The 20,177-nt window shown below is 35.5% G+C and overlaps 2 protein-coding genes and 1 long non-coding RNA gene across 3 annotated transcripts; 2 read left to right on the forward strand and 1 right to left on the reverse strand.

Annotated features, from left to right (window-relative positions):
• The first annotated feature begins 386 nt into the window (after positions 1-386).
• On the forward strand, positions 387-6,366 carry LOC140963853 (protein PHR1-LIKE 3-like). The gene is made up of 6 exons (XM_073423315.1): positions 387-767; positions 2,368-2,444; positions 2,539-2,593; positions 2,863-2,941; positions 3,029-3,098; positions 5,767-6,366. The coding sequence occupies exons 1-6, from the start codon at positions 569-571 to the stop codon at positions 6,169-6,171; spliced, it is 885 nt and encodes a 294-aa protein (XP_073279416.1). The 5' UTR covers positions 387-568; the 3' UTR covers positions 6,172-6,366.
• On the forward strand, positions 3,106-5,751 carry LOC140963863 (uncharacterized). Its single transcript, XR_012172771.1, has 3 exons — positions 3,106-3,597; positions 4,221-4,568; positions 5,348-5,751. It is a non-coding gene; the product is annotated as an uncharacterized lncRNA (long non-coding RNA).
• A 10,433-nt stretch (positions 6,367-16,799) lies between the features above and the next one.
• On the reverse strand, positions 16,800-18,457 carry LOC140963865 (cytochrome P450 89A2-like). The gene has a single exon (XM_073423335.1). It carries the CDS (start codon positions 18,431-18,433, stop codon positions 16,901-16,903), a length of 1,533 nt encoding a protein of 510 aa, XP_073279436.1. The 5' UTR covers positions 18,434-18,457; the 3' UTR covers positions 16,800-16,900.
• Positions 18,458-20,177: the final 1,720 nt, after the last annotated feature.

Genomic DNA, 20,177 nt, shown 5'->3' on the forward strand with positions numbered 1-20,177 from the left:
TCTCCTGCCTAAACGCCTAAGAGCTAGACGGTGAGTTATTGTCCACCGCCTACCGCCTATCATTTTTTAAAAACTGATACACTCGATAAATATATTTTTTTCCCCATAAGTTGTAGTTAAAAACTTAAAATGTTAAATTAAAATTTTGAATTGGATAATTGGGAACTGAGTTATACAGCACGCATGAAAGAGGTTCGTTTCCGACCAAAAAATGGCTTCGCCGGCAGCAACTACTCCATGTTACCTTTTTCGTCCTCTCTCACACACATTCTACACACATATACACGCATATATATATATATATATATATATATATATATATAGGCATAGACTGAGAGAGACAAGACAGATAGAGGCTCGAGAAACAGACAAAAGACAGAACAAAACATAGCATCGCTGTTTATTTTCCTTCCTTGTCTCTCTCTCTTCCTCTCACACACACGAAAACGCACGGCTCCTCTCGCTTTCGAAGCGAAACCCACCATTTCTACGCCTCAACAAGATTGAAAAATCTGGACTTTTCTTGAAATTTTGTAGATTTTTTCTGAGTAGGGGGGAGGGGGAGGAGATGTATTCTGGGATGCCATTACATAGTTTTGCAGTGGAGGGGAGCGGGGGAGAGCATCAACGCACGGCTTTGGATGGCACTAATTTTCCTAGTGATGCGTGCCTTGTTCTGTCAGCCGATCCCAGGCCGCGCCTCCGGTGGACGGCGGAGCTGCATGAAAGATTTGTGGATGCTGTCACTCAGCTCGGCGGCCCCGATAGTATGTGTCCCTTTGTTTCGTTACACATATGTGGATAATACACACACATATAAATATCTATATATGTATGTATTAAAGTGGGGATTTTGAGGCCGAGGAAGGAGTTGTCTCCTCAGTTGAATGCAGCTATTTCTGTAAATCCGTAAGAAGGATAAATTCTGCTGCCATATTAACAAATTTAATAATTTTACATTTAAAATTCAGCTTTGATGAGACTGTCTGGTTCCCCTGATTTTCAAGAATGCTCTTATCTTTTGGTTGAAGGGTTCCTTTTCTCAAAATTTGAAAAATTTCGCATATGCTGCAGTAAAAATTTGAACTTTTTAGGGGACAAATCTCTCTCTCTCTCTCTCTCTCTGTTTTTTCACCCTTGATGAGAAACGAAGAGACAAATATTAAATTTGTGGATGTATTCGTATGACACCTTGACCTGCTGGATAGGCCCTTCGATATGTGAATTATATGTGTTTCGGTCGACTTTATGGAATTTATGTTGGACATCGAGATGCTGTATGTTCGTTTTGTCTGTAAAATGAAGTAAGCTAGTGTCATTTATTTAAAGTTGAAGGAATTTTTTATGAGATAAACTGTTTTCTTATCCTGGACTTAAGAATTGAAAATTTAGTATGGAGCACAGCTCTGTTAAGATTGAAATGCTCTCGGATGAACCTGGGGGACGCTCAGACTAGAAAGAAAGTAAAATTTTATGTGAAAATTTTCAGAACTGCTCGGATGAACATGGGGGACGCTCAGACTAGAAAGAAAGTTAGAATTTATGTGAAATTTTTCAGAACTGCAAATTTCTCCCATCGAATTCATTAGATCGCCCTGGCTTTGTACCAAGAGTCAAGGGGATTTGAATAGTGGAAAGTAGTAAAAAGTTGGAACAGTACTTGTTTGCTGTCAACTCTCTAATGGGAAATTGTGTTTTTGTGTTCTACACTTCTATCATGTGCTATAGAAGTTGTTATCTACCATATCATGGAGATTTATTCATATGAAGCTTCATTGTCTTGGACGTCATTTGGTATTAAGATTTAATTTACGTGTTCCCTATTTCCATTGACGACTTAATCTTTTGTTTAATCCTTCTAGGTGGTACATATAGATAAAAATAATAATTTTCATATCTTTGGGCTTTCATTATAATTCTTGCACGTATAGTTTACCTTTTTTTTGGATTTTATGTATTGCTTATTGATTTTTTGGAAACAGATTTGTCAAATATTGTCTTCATTTCGACCGAGCAGTCTCCATTTCAAAAGGAAAAGAAAATTTTACCATTTTTTGTCTTAAGTTCTTAATGGGAACCATGAGATAATAATATCTTACACATTAATGTAAGAACTGTCTCAACATGGAGTGACCTCTACCATCTTCAGAATAAGTGGAGAAAATGCTTCCTACGAACCTTTTCAGTCTGCTTAATGTAGATGCTTAATCTATACACGCTGTTTTTTCAATTTCTTTCTAATACGAGTATTTTCCGAATAAGATCATATACATATATACTCATATAGCAATACAAGTATAGATCATCCTGACTTATCTTTGTGATATTTGGTTGGATTATGAAGTTAATTCTTTGCTTTCTTCGCAGAAGCAACGCCAAAAACAATTATGAGATCAATGGGAGTGAAAGGCTTGACTTTGTATCACTTGAAGTCTCATCTTCAGGCATGCCATCCTCATTTCCATTTTCTCATATTTATTTCACGAAATATATTGCATACTAATTCACAAACTTGGAATTTCTGTTATTTGTGAGCAGAAGTATCGAATGGGGAAACAAGCCATCAAGGAGGTAACAGAAAACTCAAAAGAAGGTATGGAACGAAGCTCTCCTTTTGTCGCTTGTGTATGGTCCGATGACCATCGAACAGTTCAGTGGTAAAACTGTTATGGTATATTTGGTTTTGTTTCCGGTGTTTCTGCAGATATGTTTTTATAAAATGAGTTTTGAAAATGTATTGGGAATAAAGTTTCTGGATAGAGGTTTTACTTCGAGTCACATTGGGTTCGTAAATATGTTCTTTTTTGCATTTGATGTTGTCATTTAATGCCAATCAATTCGTTTGTATTTAATTGATCACAGCATCTTGTGTTGCCGAGACTCAGGATACTGGTTCATCTGCATCAACATCAACAGTGATGCTGTTACAAGAAATAAACGAGTACTATATATACCTACCAAGTTTTTTTCGAGCAAAGCTCCATTGTTTCCGTATAATCGTGAACACTTGTTTTTGGATTTTTACCAGCGGGTACCAGGTAACTGAGGCTTTGCGTGTGCAAATGGAAGTTCAGCGAAGACTGCACGAGCAGCTTGAGGTTTGGATTTTTTCCTATTTGTGTACCCATCCAAATGTGTTATTTGCGTTGGGTTTGATATCAAGCCTGAAAGAGTCAAAAAACTGAGGATGTGGAAGCAGAGCAATTTTCTTAGGGGTAGTTTCGGTTGTTTATCTTCCTTTTTACAAGAAACTTTGAGCTTGCTGAGCGGCAGGATTAGAAGAATTAGAGGATAGAAGTATCTGAACCAGAGCAGAGAGATGAAATTGGCAAACTATTTCCTTCATTTTTGTTTACAAACGGACAATGAATGGACTGAATAAGACTTTGGGATGAAAATTACGCCGGGTTCATGTCGTATTAATATTGCATAAGTTGAAGAAAGCCGGTCCTATGATTCATGTTGCTGATTGCCAGGCCACTTGTACCACATCGGTTGAATAAAATATCTGAGAGTTGCATATATGGACTTGGACAATCGTCCCCCCTTGAGCTAGCTTTTGGGGTTGAATTAGGTTCAAGTCTCAATCTTAATTTGGTATCAGAGCCCAGGTTCCACCTTTATGTGTTAGACTATCCATAATTGGGTCATCCGTTCTGCTCATAGTTAGATCATTTGTAAATTTCACGCTTCAGATGTTCATTCCTGGGCGCGAGGGGCTGTGTTAGTTATCCCATATCTTTTGGATAAAATATCTAGGAGTTGCATATATAGACTTGGACAATACTCTTTTGAGCTAGCTTTGGTAAAGGCCTAGATTCGACGACTGTCCTCACTGTACCAAGACGAGTCTTTCCAGCGTGCTTATGTCCTCACTCACACGCACCCTAGGAAACTTCCCAGGAGGTCACCCATCCCAAAATTGCCCAAAGTCAAGCACGCTTAACTTTGGAGTTCTTATGTGATAAGCTACCGAAAAGAAGATGCACCTTCGTGATATGAGTAGTACAAATCAAATCTTTTAAGCCCTCTTCAACTGTACAGTCCATTACATTAAACAGTCTCGGAATCCCTCTCATTCCCGTGCGGGATCGGTTCATTCATGTTCCCTCCACCTAGAAGCCTGCCAGGAGCCGCTCATTGTCCGTGCAACTGATGGCACCGGCGATCACCCCCCGCCCTCTTCGGCCCCGGGCCTCACATGCCCAGTTTGGTTCAAGATTGCCCCCAAAGCCCGTTCTATGATTCATGTTTATGTTATGGCTGGAAATGAGAGTCCAAATCTAGAAGATAGACCATATAGGTGGGGGTGTTAGCAACATTATATTTATTTCGGTGTGGAGCTGGATGACACTGTCCACTCCCTTGAGAAGCTGACACTACGAAAACCCTCTCTAAACAGCATTCACTCATTATTCGGTGAATACATCACAACTCACCTATAATATGAACCAAAGTCACATTGCTGACAACGATTCAATTCTAACTGTTTCCGAATGGCCAAATCGCCTTTGGGTCCCGCATCGATTCTAAAGAATCAATATTAGGTCATACGGACATCCACAACGGTGGGTATTATCCAAGCCTTGTCATCCAAATATCTTCTCCATTTAAATATTCACCATTGCACACCATTGATTTGTGTGCCACAACAATACACGGTTACAAATTTGTAACCGGATATTGTAATTTTTTTTATTTCTTGAAACAAGCGTGATTGAGACGCACTTGTTTTTTTGGTCGAGTTTTTTTTTTTTTTTGGGACGAGATGGGTCGAGCTTCTTTTTTTTTTTTGGTTGAGCTTTTTTTTTTGGGTCGGGTTGGCTTGAGGTGAAAGAGCTTGGGTCGAGACCCCAGATCTTCACCTCGACCCACAGTGTTTTGTGAAGAGCTTGGGTCTTCACAATGTGAAGAGCTTCACCCCGACCCAAGCTCTTCACATTGTGAAGAGGTTGGGTGAGCAGTTTCTTTTTATTTTTTTTTTCATTTTTTTTATTATTTATTTTTTTTCACTTTTTTATTATTTATTTTATTATATTTATTGATGTTTATTTTTTTACAAATTATTTATTCAATAAATATTTGTAATAAACTTTCTAATTTTATATTACAATAAAAATATAATACTAAATAATAGATAAAAGTAATTAAATTGGTGAAATGATTTTATTTAAATGAAAATAAAATATTAATTAAAGAGACAGTGAGACCCATAAATATTTGGTTGGTGTGATATTTGATTGTGAAATATGAGATATTTGAGTAGAAAAATATTTGATTGATGACGTGGATTAAGGGACCACAAATATTTGAAAGAAATATCCTCCGTCTACGCCCAAGAATGAAGTCAAACCCGAAAAGCTAGCTTTCTTTACGGTGGAGTCCCCAAGTTTACGAGCCACTCATTTTGTTGTGGAGCCAATGTATGTCATATCACTGTCTGCGAGACACAATGTGTCGAAGACATTGATTGCCTTCAAATCAAGTCAAGACATACATGAAACTTGTGTCCACATTACTACAATGTTTAGCTTGGAAAACAAAGTTAAAGAAACAGTCGGTGGTTGTATCATGCAGTATGCTATATGATTACATTAAATATTTTATTTCTTAATGAATATTTATAAGCATATTAAAGGATAATGCAGTAAAGTTGCTAAATATGTGGTTGCTTATTACTGAACTTCTGACCTTGGTAATCGTTTCTGTCAATTCTCAAATTTCATCAGTGCACCTGATGCGTATGAGTTTTCCTCCTCTGTCCAGGTCCAACGCAGGCTCCAGCTCCGAATAGAAGCACAAGGAAAGTATCTTCAATCGATCCTTGAAAAAGCTTGTAAAGCACTTAATGACCAAGCACTGGCCTCTGCTGGGCTAGAAGCTGCTAGGGACGAGCTGTCTGACCTGGCAATCAAGGTAGCCAATGAATGCAACATTCTGACGAATATACCTCCAGTATCTGACATAACCTTCGATGTGCATGACCAAAACCTGTTGAACCTGCCTGCTCGACTCGGTGATTGTTCTACCAATGGGAGTGTTGTTTCTCCAATGGCTGAAGGTACTGCAGCACTCAAGAAAAGACCGCGGGATATGTTTAGAAATGGGGAGTTGTTACCCTTTGACAGCAGCATGAGGACGGTAGAGTGGATGATGTCGAATATCGGATGAATTGTAGGTTACATGAACCAACCTTCATTTTAATACGTGACGAATATATGATGTTGTTCCCTCTGAGTCTTGACCCCGTTCTTTGTGTCTGAATTCGATTCTGGATCAGCTTTTGTATATCCCCAGTGATGTTCACCTTCGATACGGATTCAAAACTTGGCCAATCCGTGTCGAGGAAAATTCTTTGGACTTCAATATCTCTACTTTATTCACATTCATTAAATTTTCTTATTTTTTTAAAAAAAAATTCTTCATGAGTTAAAAGATACAATGCATCTTCGTTTTATTAAGCGTTCCATGTTATANTAAGATTAAAAAAAAACTCAGTAATTAACACAAATATTTTGTAATATCTATCTATTATATTTTATTATATCAAACAAAAATGGGAGACAAAGGTTGTACTGTATCCTCCTCTTGGGCAACTTGTGTATCAGTACCCAACAATTTTCAATTTTTGTTTTACTATCTATTTTTATAATTTTTCCTAAAATACCCCTCAACCTCCTTTTTAATTAAATTGATTTGTTTTTAAAGACCCATCATGCTTCCGTAAAATAAATTAAACATTTTACCTTTTTGACCAGAATGCCACAGGGTTATATCCACCGTATTTTACAGACTTCTCCTCACAGTCCAACCACACAATCGCAACCGATGGTTACCGACGCAGATTCCTTCAGCAGCACTTAGCACAACCCTAATTCGTTTCCTACCTTAGGGTGTATAGTAAAATATAAAATTTTGAAAATAATACATGAGAGGGGCTAAAGCCAAGATTTCTTTATTCAAACACAAACATTTATTATTACATAATAATCTCCTGTAGAGGAGGAGAAACTTGTTTAGCTACTTATAGTAGCCGAACTTGAAAAACACATAAACTAGTAAGAGAAATATTACAACTTATTTGTTGAAAGAAATGAGGAAAATGTTCGATGATCTTCACTTCCTTCTTCCTGCCTTATTTATAGAAGGCTTCTTCGGATTTGAAACTCGGATTCCAAATCTTGATAAGTCTTTACAGCTTGCACATGGACCATGTAGTGGTTGAGTGGTCCCTTTATTCTCTTGAAACGTCTTTTTCTAGATTATTAATCTAGAAATCAACTTCTCTTCTTCTCTTATCTCTCCGCAATACCAGTAGATATGAGTTTGTAAGAGGTCTGCTGTAATCTCATTTCCTTTTTCATTGAAATGTTGAACTAACCATCTAAGAGCTTCCAGCTGATCTCTATTTTTCTTGATTCTTCTTTTCAAAACTTTTAGATATGTAAAATACATCTTTAAGTTTTGTTCTGGTGTGATTTACTGGTTCCCATTCGTTCTTATTTATAAGTGTGATTGGGTCCAGTTTTCTTGTTTTGTTATTGGATTCTCTTTATCTCTAAAGATAAGGTATCCAATATTCTTTTTGTCATTTACCCCCTATTATTGGTGGTCCTTGTCATTCCACTCACATGATGACTTTCTTTTTTGTTAGTGGACTAATCACATGTCCACTTTAAATTTGTCGGGGAATCTTTGGCTTTCGAGGTCCCCGAGGAAAACGTGATTGTGGTCCTTCACCACTTGGTCCTGTTTCGGCATGATGCTTCTTGTCTGATCGAGGTCTGAATCCTTTGCCAAATTCTGGCTCTTTCTGGTTAGGGCATTCTGGGCAGATTTGTTCCGACCATCTTCCCACGTGAGCTATGTTACAGAATTTTCGACGAGTCTCTTTACTTGCCGGCAGCTTGCTGTTCCACAAAATATTTATTTTCTTTTCAAATATTTCTTCTGCAAAACTTGTAGTTTTTCCTGTCATTGTATTTAACAGAAAAGATCCGTTTATCGAATTTTGATAAAATTTAAACGGAAACTTGAATTTGTCCATCTCAGTGAGACAGACCCAAAGACCCCATGCTCTTCTGGTAGAAATGTCGTCTTCAGTTATTGAAGCAACCATGGGTGTTTCTTCTGACGGAAGATCCTTGATAAATTTTTGGACATTTGAATCTGGCCTCCTTAACTTGATAAAATGAAAGGCTTCGTGTGAGCCTTTCCCTGCTGGTTCTGGTGCTGCACTAAAAAAATACAACTCCAGAATATCTCATCTGGAAAAATAATCATTATTCGCCCAAGTTTCGTGAACCACTTCCTGGATCCATTTTGGTAACCCTGAAATTTCTAGGAAACTCGGTGAAGTAGTATAAACTGAGGCTAGAGCCCCAAATTCATACCATGCCTTGACTTCCTTGGGATATGAATTAGGTCTCATCCATACCCTAGGATATTTTCCTGCAACATCAACCCTGTTAGTGACTGGGTTAATGCCCACTCTTGTTTTTAATTTCTCCCAGTTTTGTTGGTAAACCTGAAATGGAGAAATTGCAGTTTCATTAGTATTAACCTTAGATTTACCCTTGTCAATATTAGGTCTAAGGTTAATCTCTCCCTCTTCAATCCCCGAGGTGAAGGGTTGTCTTGAGGACTCGAGAAAAGGATCTGGAGTCTCAATCTTTGTTTTAGCCGACTCATCTAAAGATGATCCCGACCTAACACTTGTGCTAGGGGTATTTGAATCCCCTGCTCTAGGTATAGAGTCCTGTACTCGAAAACTCTCCATTTGAGAAACCAGTGGTTTCTCAATGCCTTGGAGGAGAGGCCTTTGTATTACAGACCATAACTAAGTATACGCATGTAAGCATCCTGTGATTCGATCAGAGACAATTCTCTTATCGGTTTGTTGTAGCCTTCCCGCAACTTCTGCGTTTAAGGCCAGCTTGTTGAACTCGGTTTGAAGCATTTCAAGGTGTTCCCTCAAATGCATCTGCATCTTGATAATAGCATCGACATCCATGTTGTCCATCTCTTGTTAAAAAATCTGCAAGAATATTCTCGTGAGATTTAATAATCACAATATCAAAAATATAATTTTGACATAATGCCTGTCATCTTAATAATCTAGCCTTCTCAGGTTTAGACTCAATTCTATTCCTTAAGAAAGTTTTCACCTGTGTATTATCAACTTTTAAAGTAAATTTCTTTGCAAGTAAAAATAATGGTAATTTTCAAAAGCATTTTTTACTGCATAAAATTCTTTTTCGTTAATATGCCATCTTATGGCTTCTGAATCTGAGAAGAGTCCACTGCAGTATCTGCATGGCTGTTCTCCATCTGGTGTGAGCTTGGTTAAAACCGCAGCCCACCAATGATCACTTAGCATCGGTATACAACACCAGATCATCTTCTTCCTTAGGAATAGTCATTTTCGGAAGATTTTTACAAAACTCCTTTAAATAGACAAGTCCTTCTGTGTGTTCTTTTGTCCATACAAATCTTGCATCTTTCTTTAGTAATTGACTGAACACTTTCCTGTGTTTTGCTATGTTTTTAATAAACATCCCAGCAAAATTAACAACTCCCAAAAAGCTTTGAAGTTTTTTCTTTTCTTTTAACTCGTTTGGAAAATTTTGCACCTTCTCAACTATATGATCTTGCAAAATTATTCCAAATTCATCGATTTCTATTCCAAGAAATCCGATCTTTCTTGTGGAAATGTCTGCTTTCTTTTCTGAAAGAACCAGTCCTTCTTTTTTACAAACATTAGAGAAAATTTCTAAATGTTTAATATGTTATTCCATATTTTTAGATGCAATTAACACATCGTCAATATAGACAAACATAAACTTGAAATAATCTTTGAAAAGATTATCCATTTCCCTTTGAAATATCTGGGGTGAATTAGCTAATCTCATTGGTAACACTTCCCAAATATAATGTACTTGTAGTGTGGAGAAAGCTATGAATTTCTTGCTTTCATCCTCCATCCGAATCTGATAAAATCCGGACTTACAATCAAATGTAGAGAATATCTTTGCATTGCGTATGCAACTGATTAGATGTTCTCTACTAGGTATAAAATACCCATCAAACTCCAGAATATTATTAATCTCTTGATAATTAATAACCAATCTGGGTTTGTTTCTTTTTATCTCACCATGATTTCTTACAAGAAATCCAGGACTGCTATATGGTGAAATTCCTGCTTTGATCAAACCAAGGTCCAGATGTTCCTTGATTATAATCTGCATATTTTTTTGATCAATTATGTTCATTGAGATAGGCTTACAATGGACAAATTCATACTCTTTACCTTCCTTAATCTTAAGGCAAGCTTTGAGTTGATTTTTATCTCACCATGTCAAAGGATTTTCGTTATAATTTTCTTTGATCCTTTTCTTGACATCTTCTAAGGATAACTTAGATTCAAACTCTACTTCATTCTTATGTAGAGCTATCTTAAGGTATTCTATTTCTTCTGGTTGGAGTTCTCTATCTGCTATTATCCGCAGCATAGTTTCTCCAAACCGTCTGGAATCTTTTATTTTTGGGTTCAGAAGTCGTCCTTCATCACCACGCTTGCTGCGAAACTAGGTTGGTAATTTCCGATAAAATGCCTCTCGTAGTCTCTGGACTATGATTTTGTGATTACAGGGTGTTGTAAACACTAATCTTCTAGTCTCATTTTCTTGAGTATAGGACTTAAACATTTGAAGGAAATTATTTCCTAACAAAATGTCAGCTCATGATCATGATCTCAGTCATCTTAATCCCTTTACATAAGATTAAGATCCTTCTGAAAAAATCTCTTCCAGCAATCTTGAGTAATTCTTCTTCCAAATTATTTGGAAAAACTCCTCTTTTTGCTGTACATATTCCAGCACCTAAATCAATATAAGCAGCAAAATATTCTGCCTTATATTGTTCATAAAACATTCCTACTGGAATGTAAATCGAGAATGAGCTTGTGGTCATTGAATTTTCCACTTCTTATTATCAGCCATAAACTCCATTCCAAACTCTAGATGTTTCCAAGGTTTATGTTCCTCGAAAAACTCTAGTCCAAGAACCAATTGATTTGGTTCTTTTCCTAGAACTCCTGTGATATGAACTTCCAATTCTCCGACTTGTATCATTCCTTGGTAAGTTCCTATCATATGTTGTTCTAAATAGTAAATAATATTACAAGAAAATTGATTCCTCTGTTTTGTAATATCAAATACTATTTCGATTTCCTTCCACCCTTCTGAGCATCTAAGCTTTCCTATTGTTGAAAAGCTTTTTAGCTCCTGTTGGGTTTCTTGGACAGGGGATTTTCCCTACCTGTAACTTGTAATCCTATCTCCTTGAAAAGATAGTCTTCTTGATTCCAATCTAAGACTTTGATTCCTCTAAAGAATCGGTTTGTCTTGTATTTGGATATCTGTTTCCTGTATTAAAGGAAACTCACATCTTTCTGGATAAATTGCCTGAGCAACTTTTCCAAATATCTCTTGTATCTCAATGAACTCATTTCTAATAAACAATTCCGAATGATGTGTATTAGATAGAGCATATGAAATCTGATAGGTAATAGAATATGGCCTATTACCTTCTTTCATCAGTCTTTTCTCCTTGAAATTTTGATGTAATGTCAAGGCTCGACTGAAATCTCGATCTACCAGGTTGTAGGCTATCCTTAGATAGATAACTCCTACAATTTTTCCTGCACAGAGATTTCTTGATATAGTTCCCAGTATTGAATCTTGAAGGTTCCACATTCTTTTATCGCATATAGCAATATCAATGGATGAATCTATATCTTCTTTGAAAGTAGCTTTTATCATAATTTGGATTGCTCCAATATGAATCCAAGACATAGTCTTTGCTACTTCTATCTTGAGTTTTTATAATTCCTCCTTAATTTCTTTAGAAAGAATTAATTGCATCTCCATTCTATTTCCTGTAAGTTCCATTGGGATTGCCATTTTCCTTCTGGAGACTTTATAGATCAGATGATGCTTTCTATTTCTTAGGCCAAGATTTCCTAAGAACTTTTCTACCTGTCCTGCAGAGAATCATTGATATCTCTGTAGACTAGGATTTTCTTTCTTGATCTTTTGGACCATGTTATGAGATATGGTTGTCTGGCTAAAGAAACCAGACAAATCCTCATGTGTTTCGTGTCGAAACACTTCGTCTTCAGTCAGACTCCGATTCAGTTCCTTCGGATTCTCCCTGACTTAAGACTTCTTCTTTCTTCATATATACTTTCATCTGAGGCAATGTCCTCAAATCGGTATACTTGAATAAGATCTTGGTAATAAACCGCTTCTTCAATATCAGGGGTCAGATCGAAGCGTTTAATACCTCTTTCTTCATTTTCTGGACAATTGGTCGAGATATGACATCTTGCTCCACATGTCCAGCAATTACAGTCCTTGAAACTTTCATTAGCTCGGGTATGAGCTCTTCTGAAAGTTTTTTTCGTAGGTATTCTTCCTGTGCTTCGAGATGTACTCGATGCCTGAGAAGATGTCCTACTTCTCAATGGTCCACTTCTTTGTCCAGATTTGTAAGATCTGGCTTTCTATCTAGACCATACTGTTCTTGGTTTCCAAGAACTTTTTCCACCTCTTGCATAAGGATGAGTCCTAAAACTCTTTCTTTTATGCTTCTGTAGTTTACTTCTAATTATCGTTGAAAGATCATTTTCTTTACAACACAAAGGAGTACGTTTATTAATATCCATTAAACGTTTGTAATTCTTTTGTAATGCTGCTAAATGACACCATTCTGCCAATTTTCCTTTAAGGAAAGAGGCTATTCATGCCAATGTATCTAGATTTCCAGGTACATATTCTCTTATGAGCATTTCTCTCCAGGGACTTGGCATCTTGACGAAGACGAGTTGCATTGCTATATCTTCTTCTACTCCTGAATTCCATCTATATTTAGTGAATAACATAATCTATTCGTCCACTAAACAGATGTCATGTAATTCAAGACTATACAGAACTTGAGTATATTTCTTTTTCTTCTCTGTGTCTTGACTTTTGAAATAGTCTACTCCTATAAACTGTGCTTTAAACAGGGTAGCTATTCTTCCGGCTATCTCACTAAGAGATTCTCCGGCTAGGACTGACTCTTTAGTTTCCACCGAAGTCATGTCCCAAGCAATTTTCACTGATCCCATAAGACTCATTTCTAGAAGTTTAATGAATCCTTCTCTGTTGAGATCCAGTGTGCCTGCTGTGATTCTCATAGCAGATGTCCAATTATCTATGAGATCTTCTCTGTTTTTTAAATATAATACATCCAGGTTAAGCATAACCCCGTAAGGATGTATATGTTCTAGAACAGATTTTCCATAGGGAGTCTGGTGCAAAGGAATTTGATTCCTTCTTGACCTTGTTCCTGCTGGATGTGCTTCTCCACCAGTATAAAAGTCTTGTTGGGGTTCTCTCATATTTGTATTATGAGATCCCACACTTTCTCTTGGTGGTTCCTGTGAAGATGACCAGGTTATGGAAGGTTGCTCCCCTCCAGTCATGTTCATCTTTAGATCTACAACTTTGAGATTTGCAAAAGATTCTGCAAGCTCTTGTAGATCATCTAGACCAATCCTTTCTAACGTTGTCATCAGATTAATTTCTTTTCTGAGACTGTTTTGATTAGATTGATCATCTTTTCTTCTTCAGTTAAAGGTTTAGGCATCACCTTGGCCTTCCCTATTTGATGTAATAAGGGTTCAGTACCAAAGGATGGTGGTAACCTTCCTTCTGAAGTTTTCTTACTAGAACTTGGTTGTTGTTCTAGTTTCTGAATTTTTGTTAAAATATCCTTTAATATTCCAAGAATTTCTTCTTGTTTTTCAAGGATTTTCTCTACATTTTGTGGTACATAAAACAACATATTGCCGTAATTTTGTACCGTTTTTTGAATTTCCCTAAGATCTCCAGAGAGCTTAGAGGAATCTGGTACTATCTCCATAAACTTATGAGATTATATCATAAATTTACCTGAAGGTGCTGTGTTGATCCTTGCTGCTCTTGATATCTGACCAAAGTTAGATGCTCTTGTGTATATTCCAAAATATTAGAATAATCCTTGTAAATTATTGTTCTCGAATCTAAGTTCGAATTCATAATTTTTCCGAAATTCTCCTCCTCAAACATTTAATTATACCGTAATAATAAAATTTGCGAAGCGCGAGGATCAATTAAAATAAAATAGGGAATAAGGGTAATTGGGGTATTTATAACAAAAATTTCTCTCTCCAGGTACTAAAACACAAAATGATTCCCAATTAACCCCCTCTTATTTTGCCATGATCTGGAAGATGTTAACAGATAATTGCAAAGACAATCCATTTTCAGATTTCAACCGAAATCTATTAAGCAAATTACAGTAAGTGTGTTTCTGTTTTAACTCTTGTAATATGATTTAAAATCGTACTGCATGTATATCATATATTCAAAGCATGAATTTTGAAATTTGTATCTTTGAAGTACTTATTGTAAATTGTGAACTAATGGTAGGAATATATATTCTGAACATTAACGATTACTGTTATTATTGATTACTGCCTCACCCTTTAGAGGAAAAAAAATACACGAGAATGATATCAGTTAGACATGAAACTCATAATCTGTTTATGTATAAAATGACATCTTTTTTCTTTTGAAAAATATGTTACCTCTATTCTGATTTCTATATATGAGACTGCTGTTTAAAAACGATTTTAAAAGCCGAGAGGATTTCGTCCATTTACTGAGAGACAACCATATCGCTCATCACTCAAACCCCTCTCAGATAATAACTTAGAAGAGATCGAAAAAGATGAGCAGATTCAGTTCTGGCCGGAGCTGGTGAAGAAGATTTAACAGCTACTGCTTCTTAGTTTTTTATTATGTTTATCTGCTGCTTTTGTTAAGTATTTTCGACGTATATCTTGTTTTACATTTCCGTCACTGTGAAACAATATTTGAAGTTGTATAAGACAATGAATTTTAGTATTATGAATGAATAGATTGTTTATATTTCTGAAATATGTACTTTTGAGGCTTGTTATTTTCGAATATACATTTGAGAGCAATGTTGGTGTCGATCACTTCGGGACTCAGGTTCAGGGGCGTGACACACATAACTTATCTTATAAAGCGAGATTTGACACCATATACCATCAAAAAGAGTTGAAGCTCAAAATCAATAATTTGATATATATCTTACCTTAAAATGGTGAGTTTATCAACCAAATTTTTTGAAGCTCAAAATCAATATTTTGGAATATATCTTACCTTAAAATGCTGAGTTTATGAACCAAATTTTTTGAAAAAAATTGGTTAACCGGTTCACCATTTTAAGTTGATCTATATTTCAAATTATTAAATTTGAACTTCAACTCTATTTTTTGTATGCGATCTGAAGTTTCATTTTACTAAATAAGAGATGTTCTCAAGTTCTAAAAGAAAACAAATAATGACGATGAAAAAAAATAGCCAAGTTCGAAGCCAAAGGCAGTGGACGATGTAACGTCCGTCGTTGATGAGTTGATATAAAAATTAGAGTAATGCTACATGTACAACTAAATTTGTACAAAATTCTTACAACACAAAAAATTCAATACAAAAATTACATTTATCAATATTTCATTATAAATCAATGCAAAATCTCATGATATAATAACAAAATCTCACGATTTAATTGTTGTAAATATCGTTGTACAATATTTTGGTTGTATATTTAGCATTATTCTAAAAATTAATCCAACTGATAAAAAAACGATCCTAATCTGATCGGGTTTGGGTTTGTCTAATTTACTCTTTGTATATNTATATTTATATATTAAAATATAAATTTTTTTGAGTTTGTTCGAATATTTCAAATCTAACTCGAGCTCAGACATCTAATTTGAACCAAACTCGAGAAAGAAAAGTGCTAAACTGCTCCTACCCCGAGCCGTACCTGTGGTTCACAGGGCCTGAAGTGATATGCTAAAAAAAATCTTGTTGTGATAAATAACCGTAAAGCTTGCAAATAAAAAATAACCAAACAATAGATATAAGGAAAATATAATTTACGAGTTATATATTTATCTCTTTGTATTTTTTTCTTTTTTCACCACAACATCAACATGGCTCTAACGTAATGCAGTGTCATATGAACAATTATATTGAAAAAAGATTGAAATTGGCAAAAATTGTAAGATATGTTGCTAAAATTGAAATTTATCAATATAAACTATCAAAATAACAAAATGATAAATATCATGAACCAATATTGTAAAAATATATGATTTGTTTTAAATAATAAATATAATATTTTATTCAAGAAAATAGAAAATAAAGATATGTAAAATAGGTAAGTATCACAATTTTTTATGTTTTATTTTTTGAAATTGGTTCAACTACATAAATTCAAGAAAAAAGGCCAAATAATCGAAAAGTAAAGTATAAAAGTTTAACACATGAGTTGACATAAGATAAAATAATAAATATATTAGATAAACATTACGATTTTATGCATACAAAATTTTTAAAAATTTAATTAATGAGCTGTGTAGCTTTATTGTTTAAGCTCTACATAATTTGATTAAATCTCCAATGAACACAATTATCATATTTAATCATGTTTTCAATAGGTCAATGTCCAGTTTTTTTTAAATATCAAATACACACTATTTAGATACAAGCCTCAACCAATAATTTTTTTTTTAGCCATGTAAGAGTCGGACTCACGAGGCCTCTCTCGCCTCATAGGAGGTACGGCCTGCTCCTAGCTTTTAAATATTATCTAAAAATTTTGACTTTGTATGCAAAGAATTGATCCAACTCTCATATTATTCAATGATGATCTGCGAACAATAATTTATGACACTGAAAACTTCACTTCTTGAATCATCTTTTTTTCATCCCAAACTAATTCAGATTCTAGGAGTGATCCGAGCTTGAAGCGGATTCTTCATGACAGTGGGGAGTTCTTGTTTCTCGGTAAGATCTACTTCGTCACCTTCGACAGGAATCCACTCGAAGTTCCAAATCAGATTGGCCACAAAATATTCCAAATGCAGGAGTGCCAATGTAAGGCCTGGACAGATCCTCCTTCCGGCACCAAATGGCATCATCTTGATCTCTCTGCTCCCGGTTATGTCGAAAGCCTCTCCAGAACTTGTGGGCAAGAACCTCTCCGGCTTGAATTCCATCGGATCCTCCCACACCTTTGGGTCCAAACCCATATCTGCCACCATAAAATTTACTCTGGCCTCACGAGGGATCACGTAACCATCCAATTCGATGTCCTCTGTCACCCTGTGCGGCAAGACGAAATGAGCCGGTGGGTGTCGCCGCAGGGCTTCTAACACTACTGCTTTCAGGTATGGCATTTTCTGTGCATCCTCTTCCTCCACCATCTGCTGCTGCTGGCTGCTTTTCCGCGAGCCTATGACGCTGATTATCTCATCGTAAAGCTTGGATTGGATGTGAGGATACTTGACAAGATTAGCCATTATCCATTGCAGCGCTGTGGATGTGGTTTCCGTGCCAGCGGAAAGAAATTCGCTGCAGAGGCTCACCATTTCCGATTCATCAAGTTTCCTGTTTTCCTCGGGAAGTTGCAAATCAACCAGTGTGTCCACATATGCTAACACTGCTTCTTCATCTGCTTGATGGTTAGAGAGAGACTGTTGTTTGGCTCGGATGCGATACTTAATGAGAGGAATCAGCACTTGCTCCTGTTCTAGACGCAGTCGCATGAGTTCCTTCCAGCGATTGTGGAACAAGATTTTCCCCAACCGAGGCCAGAAGTTGAGGATATTGAATCGGCGAGAACCTATAAGCAACCGGCGTTGCACCGATTCAATTTCCTTGATTTGCTTCTCCTGGAGCTTGTCCCCAAAGCACATGAGCGCCAGCAGGCAGAACATGGCGTACTGAAAGTGATCGATCAGTCTGACCGAAGATTCGGACTTGGACGTATCAACAAGACGATTGATTAGAATCGAAAGAACCCATCTGCGGGAACTCGAGTAGGACTTGACCCGGGCCGGATGTAGGATCTCATGAGTTATGTTGCGGCGGAGGAGGCGCCAGGTGGTGCCGTATCCGGCGTCACTAATCGACTTCTGGTTTCTGTTCAAAATCTTGCTGGTGGCCCGGGGAGTTGGCCGGTCAGAGAAGACAGCACCGTGCTGGATAAGTGCACTGTGGGCCAGGGAGTGGCTTCCAACGAAAACGAGCTTCCGAGGACCGATGGTCAACGTCATGAGGGGACCATATCGGGCCTGGAGGCGGCGGAGGATGAATTCCAACTCTGAAATAGGGCGGCGGAGCCATATCAAATAGACCAACAAAGGCAAACTTGGTGGCCCTGGCGGCAGCTTTTTCTTGAAAAGATTCAAGAAGGAGCTCACTAAGGCTGAGATACACAGAGCCACGACGATGACAAACCAGACCTCCATGTTTGCGTAGCCGAGTTGTTTAGCTTGAGACTGAATTTTATGTTAAAATGTTCATAGATAAAAAAATCTAGTGTTATTTTAACGGTAAATTTCAAAAAAATGCAATCGGTCAATCTTTCAATTAAGATTCAGTATCTAGTCATAATTTTTTAAAAATCAGTACCTGACAAATCTATACTTTTAGTTTTAACATCTCACAAAGCAAAATTTACATTTTTATCTTTTATTATTTAAATAAATATATTATTTTAGCCACAAAATTACATGTGTCTTCTCCATTTAAAATATAATTAAAAAATAAATAAATTTTCTCAATTATCATGGAATAAAAATAAATACTTATTTTGACATATAAAGTACTTATTATGGGGTTTTAGATACTTGATTTCGCTATTTGAATACTCCAAATATATAAGAAAATACTATATTCGAGCATTCACCATAAATTCAGTCATTGTTAGTCTTTTCATGAAAAATGCAATATGATGACTTATTCGTGTCATTTTATTTAAAAAAAAACATAGGTCATAACTCATCTTGAAATAAAATTAAGTATTTATTTTGACTTACAAAATACTTATTTTGGAGTTTCAAATGCTTGATTTGACTCTTTGAATAGTCCAAATGTGTAAGAAAATATCACAATAAATTCAATAATTGTTGATCTTTTCATTGAAAATACATTTAGATGACTTATTCAAGTCATCTAATATTTGAAAAAACATAGTTTCTCACTCATTGTTGAATTAGAAAAGGTACTTATTTTGATCGATAAAATACTTATTTTGGGGTTCCAAATATTTGATCAGGCTATTTGAATACTTCAAATGTGTAAAAAAAATACTTAAGTATCAAGTAATATTAAGTGACTTTTGATGGTGTCATTTGTGAAGTTAAAATGTGATACTTAAATTGGTACAAAGAGTATCTAATTAAAATCTATAAATACATGATTTTACCCCGTAAATACTCATATCCAATTATTTGAGGATGCCAAAATATAATTTGAAGTTAATATTAAGTGACACAGATGATGATATTCGTGAAGTAAAAATATGATACCTAAATTAATACAAATAATACATAATTCGAGTCCACAAATACTTGATTTTACCATTTAAATACTCAAATTCGATTGACTATGTAAAAATATATAATTTGAAGATAATATTGAATGTTGTTTGATGATGATATATGTGAATAAAAAATGTGATACCTAAATTGGTATAAATAGTACCTGATTTGATTTCACATATACTTGATTTTACCTTTTTAATACTCAAATTTGATTATTTTGGGATATAAAATAATATAGTTTCAACTGATATTGAGTGACTTTTGATGTGTCATTTTTTAAATTAAAATTTTATACCTAAATTAGTACAAAAAGTATCTAATTCGAGTCTACCAATACTTAATTTTACTCCCTAAATGAGAAGTACTTAATTTGAGTTTGCAAATACTTGATTTCATAAATGAGATACTCACAATATGTATTAAAATACTGGATATTCGAATAAGCAACGTAAGTTCACCAAGTGTTGGTATTTTTATGGAAGATACATTTGGATGACATATTCATCTCATTTAATATTTTTTTTAAAAAAAAAACAAATTCTCAACTAAGCATGAAAATTTTAAAGTAATTATTTTTACTTGAGAAGTACTTAATTTGAGTTTGCAAATACTTGATTTCGTAAATGAGATACTCACAATATGTATTAAAATACTGGATATTCGAATA

Source organism: Primulina huaijiensis, chromosome 2 (assembly GCF_012295235.1).
Source record: "Primulina huaijiensis isolate GDHJ02 chromosome 2, ASM1229523v2, whole genome shotgun sequence".
Classification (NCBI taxonomy): domain Eukaryota; kingdom Viridiplantae; phylum Streptophyta; class Magnoliopsida; order Lamiales; family Gesneriaceae; genus Primulina; species Primulina huaijiensis.